Genomic DNA, 18,818 nt, shown 5'->3' on the forward strand with positions numbered 1-18,818 from the left:
CTTTAGATTTTTCGTGATTTGATTTTAAATGTTACAATACATATTATGAGACTTTATCAGTATACCTACTCAAAAAAGTAAGGAGATGGTAAACTTCGATAAAATGAATTTTTTTTTAAAGATTCTATGTGTAAGGTGTGGTACAATATAAAATAAAAACATTAGTACTATCTATACAAACTGCGATAAAACCGATATGGCACATATTATTGCTATAGTTAATATAATAATAATTATTAGAGTTACTAACTACAATCATTTTTATCAATCATGAGTCATATATTTGGAGCTGTTGACAGTTCCATACAATTTTGATTGGACATGTTATACTTGTACAGATAATACTAATACATTTAGAGTATCAGTACTTTTGATAGTTATTTTAGTGTTAGATGTCAGTAGAAATGAATGTCTATACTTCTATTATATTTGTGCTTAAAATGAACAGTAGGTACAACTTATTTTAAAAGTAAATGGATATATTTTATAATAGTGAATGGTTATTCATATATAATTTTAATCTACTATAATATACTTCCATAAAGTATGATTATAAATAAAATGGTTAATCACACATTATTATAGTAAATTTATTTTTTGTAATAAACTGTTGCAGTTTCTATAACATTGTGATCGCAGTTAGAAGGTATGTGTTCCTAGTCGGTTTAACCACATAATATATTGTATTTTATATATATTTTTATTTTTTGTCACAGTGCGTAAACCTTGACTTTTCGGAAAAAGTTAATTTTGTCGCAGTTTACATACAGCTAAAAAGTGCACGGAAATAAGGTAATTATATCACAACATGAAAATTATTTTAAGTCATTCGCAATAGGTAGGTAGGCAATTACTAGGTATACCTATGTGAATCGCTTACAATTATTTGAAACAATATGAAACGTGTAGGTATAAATGTTGTTCCCTGCAAAACTATCTTGCAGGAAAACACGAATGGTGTAGGGTTATAGGACGTGAAAGTCGAACGAATGTTAACTATGGACCACTCTGTATACATATTAGTCATTACAATATGTCGAATGTACGAATGCTCGGAACGACCCAATAATAATAAAGAGTTTATGCTCGTAATCCGTAATATTTTGAAAAAAAAAATACAATAAAAATCATTCACATCATAGTATCACACACTGTACCAATGTAATATAATAATATTATATATTATATGGCATAAACGAACGTTATTACACGGGTGAGTGTATTTTGTATTTATATTGTATTGATCATTTATTTTTCATCCGCCGTGGAAATGGCCGGCAAGATATTATAGTTTTTGCGACTTCGGCCGATCGTAATACTATATTGGTAGTCTTATGTATGTGGCATAGAATAATAAATTTCGTTATTATACAGGGCGATTTTTTTAGATTGTAACCAATTGAGCCCGGAAATATTCATCATTATTTGAGTTTTTAAGAGCATTTTAGGTTGTAAACGTATAGGTAATAATATATACCTAATATTAATTATAAAGTATTATAATATCTTTTACACTATCAAAACTAATGTTCTATATTTTGTATAGAAAAACAATTTTTATAAGTACGAGTATGGAATATAACTCAATATTAACTCTAATTCTAAAAAACTGTTTAACCTAAACTTTAAAGCGTAAAGCCTGATTAATTTCATGATTGTTTGAAGTTTAAATGTTGACAAAGTCAATAGGTAATTCCAAAGATAATAACGATTTCTTCTCAAACGTTATTTTGTTGTAATTCAAAAAATATTAAGCATAGAAATTTAAAACATTCCACAACCTATTACTAAAATTATAATTTTTTTTGTCATGAAAATGATTAACTATTTGGACTTATTTTAAGCTATTTATAATAAGCATTTGAAATGTTTATATATTATTAGTATATTTTCTTAAAATATTGATGATAATTTTTTTTCTATGTCTAAAGACTTGGAAATGTAACTCAAAGATTACAGTTGTAATTACTTGCGTTATTCTTACAGCGCAGTATAAAAATATCATCAATAGGTATATGGGCACAATATTTTCTTACGGACATTTGAAGTTAAAATTTGATTTACCTGATTAATTTGCTGTAGTTCAAAACAATGTTAATTGAAAGAACATGAAACTTATCGCCATTATGAATGCCTATTATAATTTTCCATACATAATGCACAAATGCAATGTTCGAAATATTTAGACTAATTATTATTAGACATAGATGCAGGAAGATGTACATTCGACTCCTACAGCAGAACTTTTGTTTAGATTAAACTTAACTAGGTATACCTAGATATATTATTTACAAACGCATAAAGAACGTCTAAATAGTTATCTTTTTTTTCATATAAAATATCACATTTTGAATTTAGTGGTATCATGAAATATAATGCTTATCGAATAATGTATACACTCTATAAGCAGATAAGCTGCGTTATAAGACACCAATCATTTCTTTATCGTAATAATTTCATATTCAGATGACCTAAGTATAGTGCAACATATAGACGACACGGCCGATTACCATGATATATTACTTACGTCTTATCGATTTTTTGTTTTATACAAGAGGACTGGCATTATTAACGTACATTATTACCTCTTGATATGAAAAATAATTGTTTTAATTTAAAAATTAGTTTTAGACTATTTATATTACTTCTGTGTTGTCTAACAAGATGAATATAAAGATGATTAATAAATAATAATTAAGAAAATATAACGATTTCTGAATGTATAAAATACTGTAAACTATATCAAAATAAAATTGTATTATAAGATTTTATCAGTTAAGGGGCCACGTTACTGCCGTCAATTTTAGCTGAAAAGACCTAAAGTATTGACAAAATTAAAGTTAGTTAACGTTGTTCAATTTTGATGCTGAAAAAAATTTGAACTCATCAGAAAATTGTCTATAGATCCTACGAAGCACTTTGTAAAAACTAAATTGTATATTATTGTGAACTTGAAAACATCAACTTTTTCGAATCACAATTAAAATTAAAATTAATATTAAAAACGGAACATGTTTCGTACGATCTACAGACATTTTTCTGCTGAATTCAAATATTTTTTCAGAATCAAAATCAGACAACGTTAACTAACTTTAATTTTGTCAAAACAAATGTATGTTTTTATAAAATTCGTGTAGTGAAAGTTATATTATTGTTATCGAGTAATTAACATTTACATGTGTGTGCGAGATAGGATACCCGCATTTAATTTCACTCACACTAATAATCATTTACAACTCACTAACCCATAGATCCCGGTCGGCTATGTTAAGATTAGAAATTGCCTAAATGTTGCCCCTTAAATAATGACCGTAGCGAGGCCCCTTGAGTGGATTCGATACCGTGATTATTGGTTTTCGTCTAACCATAGGCGGATATTGGGTCACATCAGTGGGGGGCTTAACATTTTTGTCTTATCCATTAGCGTGAACATACATTTTTAAACGCTTCAACCTACTAACTATAGTGGCTACTCAGTACACCTACTTTATTCTCAGCAGAGGCACCAAGTATATATAGGTGTATTGAAATACACAATTTATTTTGACATCTAGAGTAGTTTGTTACATTCAGGGGGGCTTAAGCCCCCCAAGTCCCCCCCAATATCCGCCTAACACATGCGTGACATAGTATTTTATCTTAGTGTTTTTTGCCAAACATGAAAACATCAATGCCAATTGATCTAATGAAGTGGTAAAAATTCTGAAAACAGATTTGAATTTGTCGTCAAGTCTATTTGAAATTGACATTCCCACATTTTTGATATTATTCCCCGAATTTCTAAAAATGTCATATTAAAAAAGAGTATTTAAAAATTGTTTTATTTCAATTTCGGAGAACTTAAAATAAAAAAATCAAAACCTTAAAAAGTAAAAAAAACTTCGAAATGTGGGTTTATTCCACTCCCCCTAAAAAAAATAGAAAATTCCAAAAGCACAATCAACACAAAAAAATGGTAATGCAACCTAATTCATTTAATTATTTAAATATTTATAGTTAATTAGTTTATTATTAGAGTATAATGTAATATTATTGTATTATCTTTAGTACTTCCACTATAAGCTATACTATGTATAGTTTAATAGTACTATACGTCATATACTAGATTACTTTTCATAATTTTTTGTTTGATTAGTTTTTTCATCAATTTATTTTTATTTAAATGGTATTTAATTATTTACAACTGAATGTACAGCTGATACATTGTAATATGCTAATATACAGTTTCGTTCTAAAACTCAACTTAAAACCTAATAATAAATTATAGGTATCACCTATTTTTAACGTAAATTATAAAAAATATTTACCCGAATTTGGTTTCGTAAAATTTAAATAATAAAATATAAGAATCCAACTAACGGTGAGGGCCGGAGTGAGGGCTATATATATGCATAAGTGAAAATCCAATACATTTCAGGATGGGGCTAACACTTTTAACATCGATCCCACACAACTAAAAAAAATTGTATATTAAGGGGGGCTAAGGGCCTGATTTCCGCCTATGGTATTTTATCCCCCCTGCGTACGCCACTGGATTATTTGAATTTACATGTAATTATATGTATTGTTATCTTAATAATATAATGGTTTTAATAAATTATTATAAATACTAGATCGAATAAAATATATTATGTAGTCATGTAGAGTTTGAAATGGCTCCAAAAAGGAAATGTGTGGTATTGCGTTTGAAGAAAGTTGACGCCATTTTCATAACACTATGATAGCGGGATTTACAAAATACATATATAGTACATACGTCGACAACCATCGAAGAACTCGGTCTACAAAATGGATCAATGTTTGAAAAATATATAACAAGAAATCATATATCTTTTCAGAGATTTAATATCAATCCGCATTAAGAGTGTCGCGTCGGAGCCGACGCATTCATTGTACAAAAACTTGTCTCACAAGTAAAAATGTCATGTCTCGTGAGTCGTGAAATAGTCATACTTCGATAAATTTTTTTTGAAGTGTATTTTTCTGACGTTATTTGAAGTACATTCAAAAAACGACCATCCAAATGTGATCTGAATAGAGTTGTCCTCTTCAAATAAAATGAAAATGATCAAAATCCTATACATACTATTCCACGGGACATGATCGTTTTTTTTTTTTAGAAAGTCGCTTTCGATCGTTGAAATAGTTTGATTTTATTCTTTCCGTACGACCTTCGTCTGGCACCACACGCAACGTGACTAGAAATCGCCCAAAATGTTGACTAAAATAATAAAAAGCCTGCTCTGACACCGTTAGCAAAAAAATCGTTCCGCATAATGTGTTAGGTATTATAATATGACACTATGGAAATTGGAAAGACCGATATTGTGGTGGTGAGGGGGGGGGGGGGTGGTATACTTTCTATCGACTTTTCCATTTATCGTTGGAATTTTTCCTATACCCAACGGCGTAGATACCCAAACTACAATATGTATATTATATTTGCGGACTTCCTGTTTCTTACCATCCGTAGTGGTGGTGTTGGTCGTCGTTGTCTCCGTCGCGGTATTCGTCGTCGTCGCCGCCGCCGCAGTCGTTCGCTGCTCGTCGTCCACCCGACCCGCCAACTTCTGCGGGCGGCTCCGCGCGGGAAGTCCCCCGTCGTCTGCCAGAACGAAGCAATGGAAGTTCGGCGCCCCGTAAACCCTCCCGCCGGTCCACGACCCCGCAAACGCACACAGCTTACGACTCGCCGCCGCCCAAAGTCACCGCCCACCCGACATCGTCGTCACGGAAACGCGGGCCCAGCCCTCTCTGGACTTCCCATCGCCGTGACTTTGCCCACGGCCACCGACCCTCCGCTCGCTATCATTTTCGCCCGAGTCTGCAGCCGGCGTCCACCGCTACAGCACGTTCGTCGTTACCAGCCACGCGGCGTCTGCCGCCGCCGCCGCTGCAGCCTTTCATTAATTTTTAATTTAAATTTCTACCTTCTTCTTCTCTACCCCTCCCTCACCTATCATCATCACCTCATCAGATCACCACCACCGCAACCACAGCTTAAACTATAATGGTCGTCCTCGAAAGCGCTTGTGACGGACTGGAAGCTTCAACCGCGACAGCAACACGTCGAAAACACGGCGTATAATATTGTGGAGAAAAAAAGTAAGTATTATAATTAATTTCATTGCGTTTGGAATAATATAAATGAAACTGTATTAGATTATATTCAGGTCACAAATTAAATATAGATAACGTGCAAGGCCATTGTTTTGGTCATGATTTGGATTTGATATATTTTGTGTTTTATTTATGCTTGTGAGTTGTGACATGCCAAGTATCATTGATGGAGGGGAGCGTGGTGTTTAGTCATCAGTTTTAGAAAAAGTATTTTTAACAAGAAATATGTCATAACGTTTATAGGTATTTTAACTTTTGAACGTTGTTCCATTCCAGTTTTCTATTGAACATAATTCGAATGTATATACAATTTTGTTAGGTTTATTTTGTAATATAGCTTTATTATAATCTCAGCAAAATAAATCATTTGGTAAATGTTTGTAATATGTGTTTTTACCTGCTCCTTGAATTTACATAGTTGTTCCATACTCAACTATTAAAGCGAACGAGTTAAATAAAAAATGGTAGGTGGGCAGGTGGCTATGCTTTGTTAATACCTATAATGTTACATTGGCTATGTGGTAGGGAAGTGTACAATTAAATGTACCTATGCCTTATTGTAATAGTATTACCGTAATACTCATACGCAAACCTATAGGCACATGTTATATGGTTATTATGGTGTGCTTCAAGTGTGTAAGTCATGAGCAATAACTATGTGGGTACCTGGTAAGACAGGTACAATCTGACGGGATCAATAATCTATACAATTATTAATTATTATAGCAACAATTTTGAGCCAAACAGCTGATTTTTAAGGTGCTTGGTATAGACAATTTCAATGATATTTTGAGAAAAATATTTTAATCATTTAATATTATGTTTAAATACCAATTCAAAGTAACTTATAAGAGTCTTACCCTTATAATACCTACCTCTTATAAAATAATTCAAATTCAAATAAATCAAAGTTATAATATTAACTCAAAATCAATTTTTGAATTCATATGATTATTTTAGTTTGCTTATTACCTGTATTTTTACCATTTATCCGTGTCAATAATATATTAATATATATTATCTATGTATGCCATAAGTTTAAAACCCTGAAAAAGGCATAAGAAAACTAATCATGTTCATAGATTTTCCACTAACCAGTCGTGATGGCCCAGCAGTAATCTAATGCACAAAGAGATCTTTTCTCAAGAAAAGTAATCTGTGTTTTTATTTCGAAAGATTTTAATGCTATATTATGATGATTGTCATTAGGTTTCGGTATTATTTGTTGACATATAGTAGGTATACATCTGTAACAGTATCGTATTTAGGTTTTATTTAAGGGGAGAGATATACAATTTTTAATATACATTCAGTGCACATATTATATTCATGTTATTATATACATGTTATATTGTGTACAAAATTTGGTCTCCACCCTCCTCCCGTAGATACAACACTAATCTGTAACCCGCGGTACATTGTTGTGCTATAATACTGGTATATGGTACCAATGGACATATACGTGTTTTTAAATATATAGTTGTGGATTGTAGTGGTTACTATATAGATATTAGGTATTAGGTATTAGGTATTATATAAGTATAACTTAACTGTATTTTTAAATCTAATGATTTCACAAACTTGTGCCTATAGTCCTATAAGTTATAACGTATTATTAAATGATAGTTATTACGCAGCTTTTTTCAATTCAAAAAAAGCTACTGTTTGCAGGTACTATATAAAGCCTAAATTGTCGTTTTTCTAATTCATAATCTAAAACTAGAACGTAATAACTAATAAGTGATTCATACGTGTTATAGATTCCAAGTAACGCATTTAACGATTTGACATTAGCATTGATTTTATTTCTTTCCTTAAATAGGTTATAACTATTATTATAGTACCTACTAAGCAGATCTATGAAATTCCAGCACTATAAAAACCTCGGATAAGCATGATGCATGGTCGCATGGATCAATGAAAACATTTCAAATTAATAATTATGCAAAACTAAATACAATTAGGTACTTATATATTGTACTTGTACTTAATATACTGACAGTTGTATATAAGTTATAAATTGTATGACTAGATTATGACTTATTATGATAATAATTAATAACTGAAAGTACCTATATCATATTAATAGATGATAATAGTAGGTACATGTTTATACTTTTTATAAGTGTGGAAATGGTAGTGGTAAAATAAATAAAATTAAAACTATTATGTATTTATGTTCAAGTATCTTACAACAAATATGGTTTTATATTTTCTTTTATCATTTCTGAAAGCCTGAAGTTTCGATATTTATTAGCATTATGCACTTATTTTTGCACAAAATATTTCATATATTTTTTTTAAAAATGCAGACATTTGTTTAATATTTATCATACCACATACTGTATTGTTATTGTTAACTCTGTACTTACTCAGATATATAAAAATGTGCTGAGTACAATAAAATATTTATAAGTTTGCTGTACTTACTATATCATGATATGACATGGTATTTTCCTAGGATGGTTTTAATATAAATACTTCCGAACAGCAAAATAATAATGGTATATTGGTATGCAATTGTTATGTATAGGTAACTGTATAAGTATAGGTATATGAAATAGTTATGGACAACACCGATTACGGCATAAAAAAAGAAATGTATATCTATATTATGGACCTTTGAATGAAATAGGTACCTACCTAGTTAAACATAATCGATTGATTAAATATTTTAAATATGAATTTCTGATTATAATAATGATTATACCATTATTATTTCTATGTTTGCCTGTCTCCTATAAATTGCAGTCGTCTGCATATTCCCACGGAACACATTAACCAAAAGGCATTGAATATAATTTATTGTCTTGCACATATACGTCCATTTCATTTAAAAATAATTACTCGGTCAATTCAAAGTGATTGAGTAACATACTATTCGTGATTTTAAATTATTTACCGGATACCACAATATTCGTTCTACGCGTATTTTGTTTTTTCTCTGTTTGCGTATTGCTAAATCGAATTTTAGGAGAGACCGCTAAGTGGATTTTGTAGCTATAGAAACTTTTTAACAAGGGGTTCGCACTTGACGTAGTATTAAATTAAGGGTTGGGGTTAATTTTAGATTTGGCCCCTCCGAACATCTTGCGCGCGTGGCTTAAGCTTTTAATGGATCTGTTTAACACGTGAGGGAGCTAATACTTTACCATAAAATATATAGCGCGGTTTTCCATATTGTACAGTTTGATAGTCTCTATATAAATGCGTATAAACCTCAGCTAATATAATATATTATATTTTAAACATGTGGGCCACTAATTGAGATATTAGTAAAATCCCGGAAACGGAAAGAAAATGATTTGAGCAAACATGCGTATCGTAAGTTGGAACACATTACCGCAGTGCATTAAATAATATTGTGCACAAGTGCACCAGATTGCGATATATTTATATTATAACATGCGAGTACAAAATTAGCGTTTTATTTTTAGAAAAATATGTTCTGTATCTTGTCTGTTTCCTCATCTATTAGCCGACAGGTTATTATATCGAAAAAAACATAGACTCAAAAATTACGTATAGGTTAAGCTTATTGTTATATACATAAGTAAAATAACTAATAAGAAATTACCATAATACGTAGGTACGTACAGAAATAATACTCCTAATTTTATTTAGTCAGAGGACCAAATTAATTGAACTTAACAGTTAAACAAATAATCGCAAATTAATACGATACTTACTTAACATTCTATGATATCTATACGTACCTATTATTAAATTCTTAAATGCTCAAGATAATAATTGAAATGTTTACCTTACGGTAAATTATTATTAACTAAAAAATCATTTTTTTTGGTCATCTTGGCTTTTTTTCTCTTTTGATTACATATTATAATTTATAGTTATAAGTACCTAATGGCATATTATCTATCTAATAGATGAAACGCAAGTGAAAAGCACACACAGTTCCACTTATAAAGTTTTACAACAGCTATGGCTTAACTGCTTGACAAAAGTACACCTATAATCAAACAAACTCAAGAATTAAGCAAACATAAGCATATAAGTTGCCAGTTGGTTATTAAATTATAAAAACAATTATGTACCATCGTTTTAATAATAATTGTAATGTAAGTACCTACTGAACGTCTGAACAGATAAAAATTACAAACTTGTATCGTTTGGGTTAGTGTTAAAAGATGGAACATCGTATCCCAGTTGATATCATTATGGGTTATCAAAATGAATATCGGTTGTTCTGATCGTATTTATACTTAATTAATATTGTAGTCGCTACAAATATGTCGTGATAGTGCGCTGTTCGTTTCACAATTTTTATTGATTGACTTCAGTTTATATCGATATGGTCCGAAGCCGAAGTCCCACAAGCTAGTTTCCGTGAGATAAATACATATAATGAGATGTTTCTATTTTCTAAATATTTAATAACACACTGACACTTTGTTTTAAATTCCTCAGTACCGTGAGTAAATATATAATTGCTGTAGACTTTAACATTTACTCATCTTGCATAGTGACACGGTTTACACAAATCACGCTGTATAGTAACGAAGGTAAAAAGGTGAGCAAATATACTATGCTGTACAGTAGTCAGTAGATTGTCGAGTAGTGGGTAATGGATGTTTTAAAGTGGATCTCAATGATATTATATATTTATACCATTGGATACAAAAAATTATTCTGAACGGAGCAGTCTAGGATATTTTATATTATATTTATATTGCTAATATATAAGTTTATTTTACAATCTTAATTTTACTATGGTTGGTTGATTAAAATTTTTACAAAACCATCACATTAATTATTTTATTATAAGTATTTAAATATTATAATATGTAGGTAGTACAAATTATTTATATAATTTATTAGTCAATACCGTCTTACCGTAGGATGATATGCATAATTATGTTCGTGGTATAAATAGGTATAGGTAGCTTAGAGCTTATCTGAATGTTTGGAAAATGGCATTGTATGTACATTGTTCATTGAGTATATATTGTATCTATACTCAATGATTGTACCTATATAAAATATAATAATATAATATTTAAAAGTCCTCACAAATAATATTTTTTAATTACAACAAAATAATTACTTAAAACTATTATTTTTCGTTTAAATATCTAATTTTGTACACATTTGAATTTCAAATGTACATAAAATAAACTTATGCTTATAATTTTTTAAATTTTTTGGTTTCAGAATAAACTACTAATAAACTACTTATGAAGAACCTTGCATTACATTTTCAAGCCTTAGCCAAATTCAGACAAATATTAACCACAGAATAATTTGCAAATGTTGATGAATTTTGTCATTATTTTAACTTCAAATGCTTGTAAACATTTTGAAGCAAACATTTTCACTTTATCCCAACTTCACAGACCTCCAAAGAGACTTAAAATTTCACTAAAAAAATATATAAATATTTTTTAAAAATTATAAAATGTGCATAATGTTTATTTTTAAAATTATTTCTTGACATTTGAAATTTTTGATTTATGTTCCTAAAAGTTTTGTTTCACGGGCATAAATAACTTGATCATTTATGTAAGGTTCTTGGTATTAAGTTAAAAATGTATTGTCTAATAAATTCTTATTATTATTTATTATGTTTAAAAAGTTTCAACATAATATTACATGTTCTTACAAGTTTTATAATTTTTAAGAATCGAAGCATTATTTTTAGTTGACAAAATGTTTACTGACAGAAAAAAAACAATCATTGTAAATTCTATAAGATCCTATAAAAATCTAAAATACAATAAGTCTTGTGTGCAAGTGTTTATTATTCATCGGACTTTTTCTTACGCATCAGCTACCAATATAATATATATATAAAATACATAGGTATATAGGTACTCACATTTTTTTATGTAACCATTTAAAGTACAGATTTTGAAGTCATTTGTCAAAACCATGAAACTTTTTCAGCAACCCAATAAGTTTTATGGAAATAAATGTTATATTTCATCCATTTAAATTAGACTTAATTTTTTTTTCAAGTACCATTATGGTTTTCATTATAAAATAAAAAGGTACTAAACCCATATTTTTATCCTCTCCATTTACGATTTGTAATGGTATATCCAGAGTTGCATTTTAAAGGGTGACTGGCAAAATGAATACGAAAGACGTGTATGATATAATTGTTTTAAGTAACTACTTTAAACGGCGGTAATATCCAGAGTTGTATTTTAAAGGGTGGCTGGCAAAATGAGTACGAAAGACGTGTATGATATAATTGTTTTAAGTAACTTCTTTAAATGGCGGTAATGACAATTTTTTTTTTTTTTTTAGTTCACAAAATGGAAAGGCTAAAGACATCAGTGGCGCAGACGTCATCCGACACCCCCACATTTCGAGCCTCAGGTGAGACACAACTTCAATTATTCGAACACCGGTTGACGGTAAAACGTAGTAAAACATTAACGATTGCATTCACTTATTTTATATTTCCAGAGCATGTTACGTGCAGGCCGATGGTAAAATCAGTAAAATAAAGTCGATCGAAGTCTGTCGCATGCACAGCCGTCGGATCCGTCTGGATCTATACTCAGCTTTTGCAGTCTGTCTCCGACGTATCCCACTTAAACCTGGTTTGTTTTTCGTTCCAAACATTGTTGAGCAACCTAAATTATAAAAGATTTTTATTCAAGAATTCGGAAAAAAAAATAATTACTTAGCCATATACCTAACATAATATAATCATTGCCTATACATTGGCCGGCACGTGCATTATCATTTCGTTTCATTTGCACGCTAGTTAAACGGCTGTAATTTTAGTTTTTGTTTGTTCCCACAACGATATATTATATAGTATTCAACCAAGAATAACAAAACGATGAAACATATGACTAATGTTAAGATTAGCGTAAGTCAAAAAAGGTCGGTCAGGCGTCGTAATAAAAAAAAGAAAAAAGAAAAAAAGATGAACAATTATTACGCCGGTCGACCTTTTCTTAGTGTTTAAGATCAATTTCGAAGACTGATTTTGTGTTACCTCACTTTAAATTGTTAAATTACGAGATGAGCCACATAAACGTAGGTTGGTAGGTATTGTAAAATATAACGTTACGTTTATGCGCGATAATGTAGGTATTGAGTGTATTAATACGATATTATTACTATTATTATAATTAGTATTGCAACATTGATATTGATATCATTTATTGTTTTATACAAAAGCAATAAAATCACAATGTCTTCCATTAAATTAATATTGTCTTATTGATAATGATTATAACTAGATTAAGTGCATGCTGTAACGCGCGTTACCCGTTACACTGGTAACGTTATGTTTACATGCGCGTGTACAATGTGTACATACAATATAATATAATATAATATAATATAATATAATATAATATAATATGTTAACACGATATTATAATGTTTAGTTATAATAATAATTTATCTTTAAGCCTTTTACATTATGGGGTGGTTTAAGTAATTTATTATAGTTATTATTTTGTAAAAAGAAAATTATTAATGAATAATGATAAATATAAATCGTTTTATTTGATAAATACTGGCCCTTTGAACCGGGAGTGACGTTTGACAATAAAAAATACATTAGGTCCACGTGCCAGAAATATTATTATTATTAATTATTATGTTTTAGATATAGGTTAGTTAGTTAGTTGTCATTGTATTTTTAATCTTTATTATTATTATTATTATTAATTATTATTGTTACAATTATTAATATGTAATGTGTATTTTAATTATTATTCTAATTTTTGGGCATGAACTATTATGTATAGTGATAAATAAAAAGACACATTAAAATAAAACCACATCAATGATAGGAAATTTGATCCATTTTTAAGTTCTGTTTTGGAAATTGAGCGTTAGCAAAACTATACTTGAAATATTATGATGACATCATTAAATTATTTACGAAAATACGTGTATTATACTATTATAGGCAATAAGCGATTGATTTTAGATACATTTAAAACACATTGAGCCCGGGTGGAATTCCCGAAATTCTTCTCACCCATCCGACTGACACTCTCACATTTCAAAATAATCTTAAAGGGGCTGTGAATATAAATAATATAGTATTCAACATAAATACTGAATTTAAAATTTTACTCATTGATTAAACATTAAGATATATTGTAAAAAATATCGTATTTCACATTATAGCAGCAAATTAATTTGCATAAACATTAAAAATGAACTAGTATAGGACAAAAAACCAATATTTTAAAATACATTTTAAAATAAAATCAACAAATTCATCGTGAAAATTATTTAAAAAATTAAATAATTTTAAATTGAACACAATACATATAAATAAATCCTAATGGGTCTGTTCGTGTGTCTTTAATAAGGGGCAATACTTAGGCAATTTGCAATTTCGTTGCAACCATCCATGGCATTTGTGTTAGTTGTCAATGATGATTAGTGTGAGTGTGATTGTACACGGGTACTGGGCTATCTAAGCACTGCATGTGTACACATATTAACGGCACCACCAATCGAAAATAAAGAGCATGATTTTTTGCCCAATATACGCTTTACAGGAAAAGCTCTCATTTGTCGTAGAGTGGTCTGATTTGATAATTTTTTTTCGTTAGAAAGAGGATAACTTATTACGGGACACTTTGGACGTCGATTTTTAATTTCTTTGCTTAAAATAAACACAATTAAAATAACAAAAGCTAGTAAAAATTTATTATATTCAAAATCGTATCATATGTTTTAGAAATAGAAATTTGAAAATCCAAGTCTAATGCACCCTGTAAAAAGTGTTTCTCTTTCAAAGAAAAAAAATTATCGAAATCGGATCATTCTAAGAAACATGACAGTTTTTCCTACAAGGCATGTTTTTGATCAAAAGAACAGAACACTTGCAGGCCTCTTAATTATCTAATATCTAATATCTAATATCTAATCTAATCATAACAGTTTCTTCAGTACACTTCAACATTAAGATGTTATTAAGTATTTTAATCAGTGACATAGTAACAGGGGGATTTTAGGGATCACTCCTCCTTCCCCGAAATTCAGTTCTAAGTAAGCCACTGATGTCAATAAGACAACAATAATTGATGAAATTTACATAAGCTGGTGAAGAAAATAAATGGAAAATAAATTTAAATTTACAGCCCTAATAATGATATTTTCTAACTATGTGTGTCGATCCAATTCTGCGCCTATAATATTAGGTAAATTATTTTATGATATTTGCCACAAGCAATTTAAAGGTATATTTTTTCATCGAATATTCGTATCGCACAAACACCGTATCTATAAGGCATCCTCGTAAAAGAAAATCTGGTATAAGCGAATTTCAAAAATTCCCTTACGTTCTTCCCTGGCTTATATTTAGGAGCGCCTAGAAACGTTTAAAATGTTATAATGTTATAAGTACCATTCTCAGTTATATTATATAATTTGGAAATAATAATACATTAATACTTAACCGTGCGTATATTTTGTATTACAAATGTAAAACTATATAACATAGATGATATAGATAATTTTATTAATATTATTGTAAAAACCTAATAATAACTTAAACACATGATATTGTTATGTGCGCGGTATTAAAATTCGGAAATTCGGAAATTGTATATTTGTGGGTTCACATTATACCTAATATTACATAATATATTATTGTATTGATAAATGACTAGTTTTTGTATTATGATGAGTGATGACTATAACAATTGGCAAGTTGATAGGGCAGTGAATTGATTGCCCCGATAATATGTTCAAAAAATGTTAGATAAACCCCAACATAATAATGTCTATTAAAATTTTTTTATTTCACCAACAAATTAATAAAAATATTGTTGATCAGACAAAAAATGTTAGAAATAAAAAGATTTTATCAAGAAAGGTACATAGATACCAATATTTAAAAATATTAAGTTATACATAATTTTTAATTAAATTCAGTAATATTAAAAAACCATTAATAATAACACCTTAAATAATAAATTACCCAACATGAATATTTGTAAAAAAAATAGACAATTTTTAATTTCAAAATATTATTGAAAGATATATAAATATGTAATAAAATATATTATGTACCTATACCAGAGGTATGCTTTAAATAATCAATATGCAATATTTTATTTGGTATAGTAATTTGTATTTCACTAATTATGATTTTTAAATAAAATCAATAATTATAATATGTAAATTCCTAAAAGTCGTAAAATTCATAGATCTGATCACAGATTTTCAGCTAAAAAATATATACATAATAATAATAAACAGGGCTTGGATTTGTAAGCAAATGCATATTAATAAGTATTTTACTTAGAACTACAATTTTTAATGCTAAAATCTTATATTTAAATATTTCATATTTCTGGGAAAATATTAGTATTAACTACATATTTATAAGCAAATGCATATTAATTGGCTAATTTATAAAAAATTTAATCAACATTCAAATTGTACCTATTTATTTTTTTACAATAATATACTGTCAAAAAATCATGGATACTCTGAATATTAATAAAATAATAATTATTAAGAAATGTGAGAAATAATTTGAATGTGATAAAGTTCAAGAACAAATCTGAAGAATATTGGAGTTTTTTCCCGATTTAATTATACATCTATATTGTATTATGTAATGTCGTATTAATGTTTTGATGTACAAGTGTATGCTATAAGATGATCGTGATAATCGTAGAAGTGTTAAATTTGAAAATCTTACATTAATTTTTGTATAATTTCTTGCTGTTGCCTGTTACATATTTCATAACAATAAATGATTCAAAATAATATTAAATTTTGTCATTTTAATATCTTAAAATATATACTGTATGATTTTTTTAAGTATATATTCGTTATTAATAAGTAATAATAAAAAAAAAAAACAAAAAATTTTTTTTAAATTAATTGATAATAAATAAGTGATTTTTTGCATATATTTTATAGATCTGTATAAGTGTTTTATTTTTGCATATTAGGTGATCCAGGCCCTATAATAACAATTATTATAAACAATTGCTTTATTGTTTTTGTACCTAAAGTTCAATTTAAATAACATGGTTTAAAATTCTAAAAAATGTGAACTAGGTTCAATTAGGTAATTTGAATGTAAGTTATAATGCAATGATATTAAATAAATCGATAGAAATGTATAGGAATTCTTTAAATAACATCATACAATACATTTTTATTGCATACGAATCCCAGTCACACAGTTATACGTATGTCTAAATATATTATAATAAGTCAAATTAGCTACATGTTTCTAAGTGTTGATTTTTTAAATTGTTTTAAAACAAGTTTGGAACTTAATCTATTTATTTATATATAATACCTTCTAAGTTAACATATTGTATCGATAGTAACTCCTGTTAGGAGAAATATATTGTGCTTATACTTACAGCCTTATTTGTTTTTCTTACACGCGAATCTCTACAGTAATACATCATATTATTATTATTATGCTATGCCTATTATATTATGTTTTAATGAAGTATCGTCAATCATTATGTTATAACCATCCAATACTATGCAAACAAATTATATTCTACTTGTAGTGTTACACACAGTTATAATATTATTGATTAAATAAACGAAATGCTATAGTATTATAATCTGTCGTTCAGTATTTTATTTTTTTAATGACTATTGTTCATCACCTTTTAAGACTTCAATTCTTTAATTTATATTTATATAACAACTTACAGGTGCATATAAATTGTGTGTCATTGTGTTTTTTTAATTTCAAGATCAGTACCTGTACTAAACTTATGTCCACCGTGACCAAAAATATGTGCAGTGTGCACATTGCACAATCGACATTCAGATGAATGCAATAGTGCAATACTGAGGAAACTCAAAACATCGAAGCAAAACCGAACAAATAAGAAAAACATTTTAAATCATTTCAAACATATTTTTATCGGTTTATTATAAAAATAGTTTTTCAGCAAAGAGTATTTATTTTTAAAGGTGTGGTTTATTCTTGTATTCATTTTACGTAACGTAATAATACATTATATTTATATATTAATGTATTATCCAAAGGTATTCACGATATTATACCTACATTATTACAATGTAAACGTAAGATTCGGTTAGAGCCGTTAGAGGTTTTATCGCTGCAGCATAATTCCGCACTTTTTCCTATTTTTATCCAATACGATTGTCCACAAATTATATTATGTATATATTATAATTAATATAATTTATACAGTATATACTATATGATATTATTTAAAACAAAAATGTAGAAGAAAAAAATTAATTTTTAACCAAGCTGAAACAATGATCATTTAGCCTAAATGTACATGTCATGCAAATTGCCTAAATATTACTCCTTAAAACATGATACACTGGAGCCTCCTTAAATCGTACGTTTTGCCTAGGTATAATTAATTATGGGTAAAAATGGTAAAATTATACCAATTGTTATTTTATTACGTAAATGGTTTCTTAACAAAGTAACATCATTTTTATGTCGTTCCTTAGCTTAGGGTAACAACACAGTATGATTTATTTTTGAATTGTATTGACTACATTCAGGGTTAGGCAGTATCAAAGATACAATAATAAATTGTACCGTCGTACATAATTTTAAAATATCAAGTATATAATGTATATAATCTAAATAATCTAAAAGTAAATTTAAAAATAATACCTGATGTGATATTGTGATAGTGGCAATAATATTAATCATTACAATATTATGACGTATAACCTTTGATTAAAGTTTCTGTACATGAGAGGCATAGGCATGC

The 18,818-nt window shown here is 28.6% G+C and overlaps 1 protein-coding gene and 1 long non-coding RNA gene across 3 annotated transcripts in view; one reads left to right on the forward strand and one right to left on the reverse strand.

The window, feature by feature from the left end:
• The window catches only part of LOC132934516 (glutamate decarboxylase), a 116,317-nt gene extending 110,723 nt beyond the window's left edge, over nucleotides 1-5,594 (reverse strand). Inside the window, exon 1 of the mRNA XM_061000832.1 lies at nucleotides 5,465-5,594. Coding sequence (XP_060856815.1) covers nucleotides 5,465-5,467 — 3 coding nt within the window. The 5' untranslated portion in view covers nucleotides 5,468-5,594. The remainder of the gene's footprint in view (nucleotides 1-5,464) is intronic.
• LOC132934518 (uncharacterized) lies at nucleotides 368-17,672 on the forward strand. 2 transcript variants are annotated; one of them, XR_009663035.1, is made up of 6 exons: nucleotides 368-544; nucleotides 617-646; nucleotides 717-792; nucleotides 5,474-6,105; nucleotides 12,391-12,462; nucleotides 12,553-17,672. It is a non-coding gene; the product is annotated as an uncharacterized LOC132934518 (long non-coding RNA). The 2 variants fall into 2 exon arrangements; XR_009663034.1 differs by having other exon boundaries at nucleotides 368-646.
• The last annotated feature ends 1,146 nt before the right edge of the window (nucleotides 17,673-18,818 follow it).

Source organism: Metopolophium dirhodum, chromosome 1 (genome assembly GCF_019925205.1).
Source record: "Metopolophium dirhodum isolate CAU chromosome 1, ASM1992520v1, whole genome shotgun sequence".
Lineage (NCBI taxonomy): Eukaryota > Metazoa > Arthropoda > Insecta > Hemiptera > Aphididae > Metopolophium > Metopolophium dirhodum.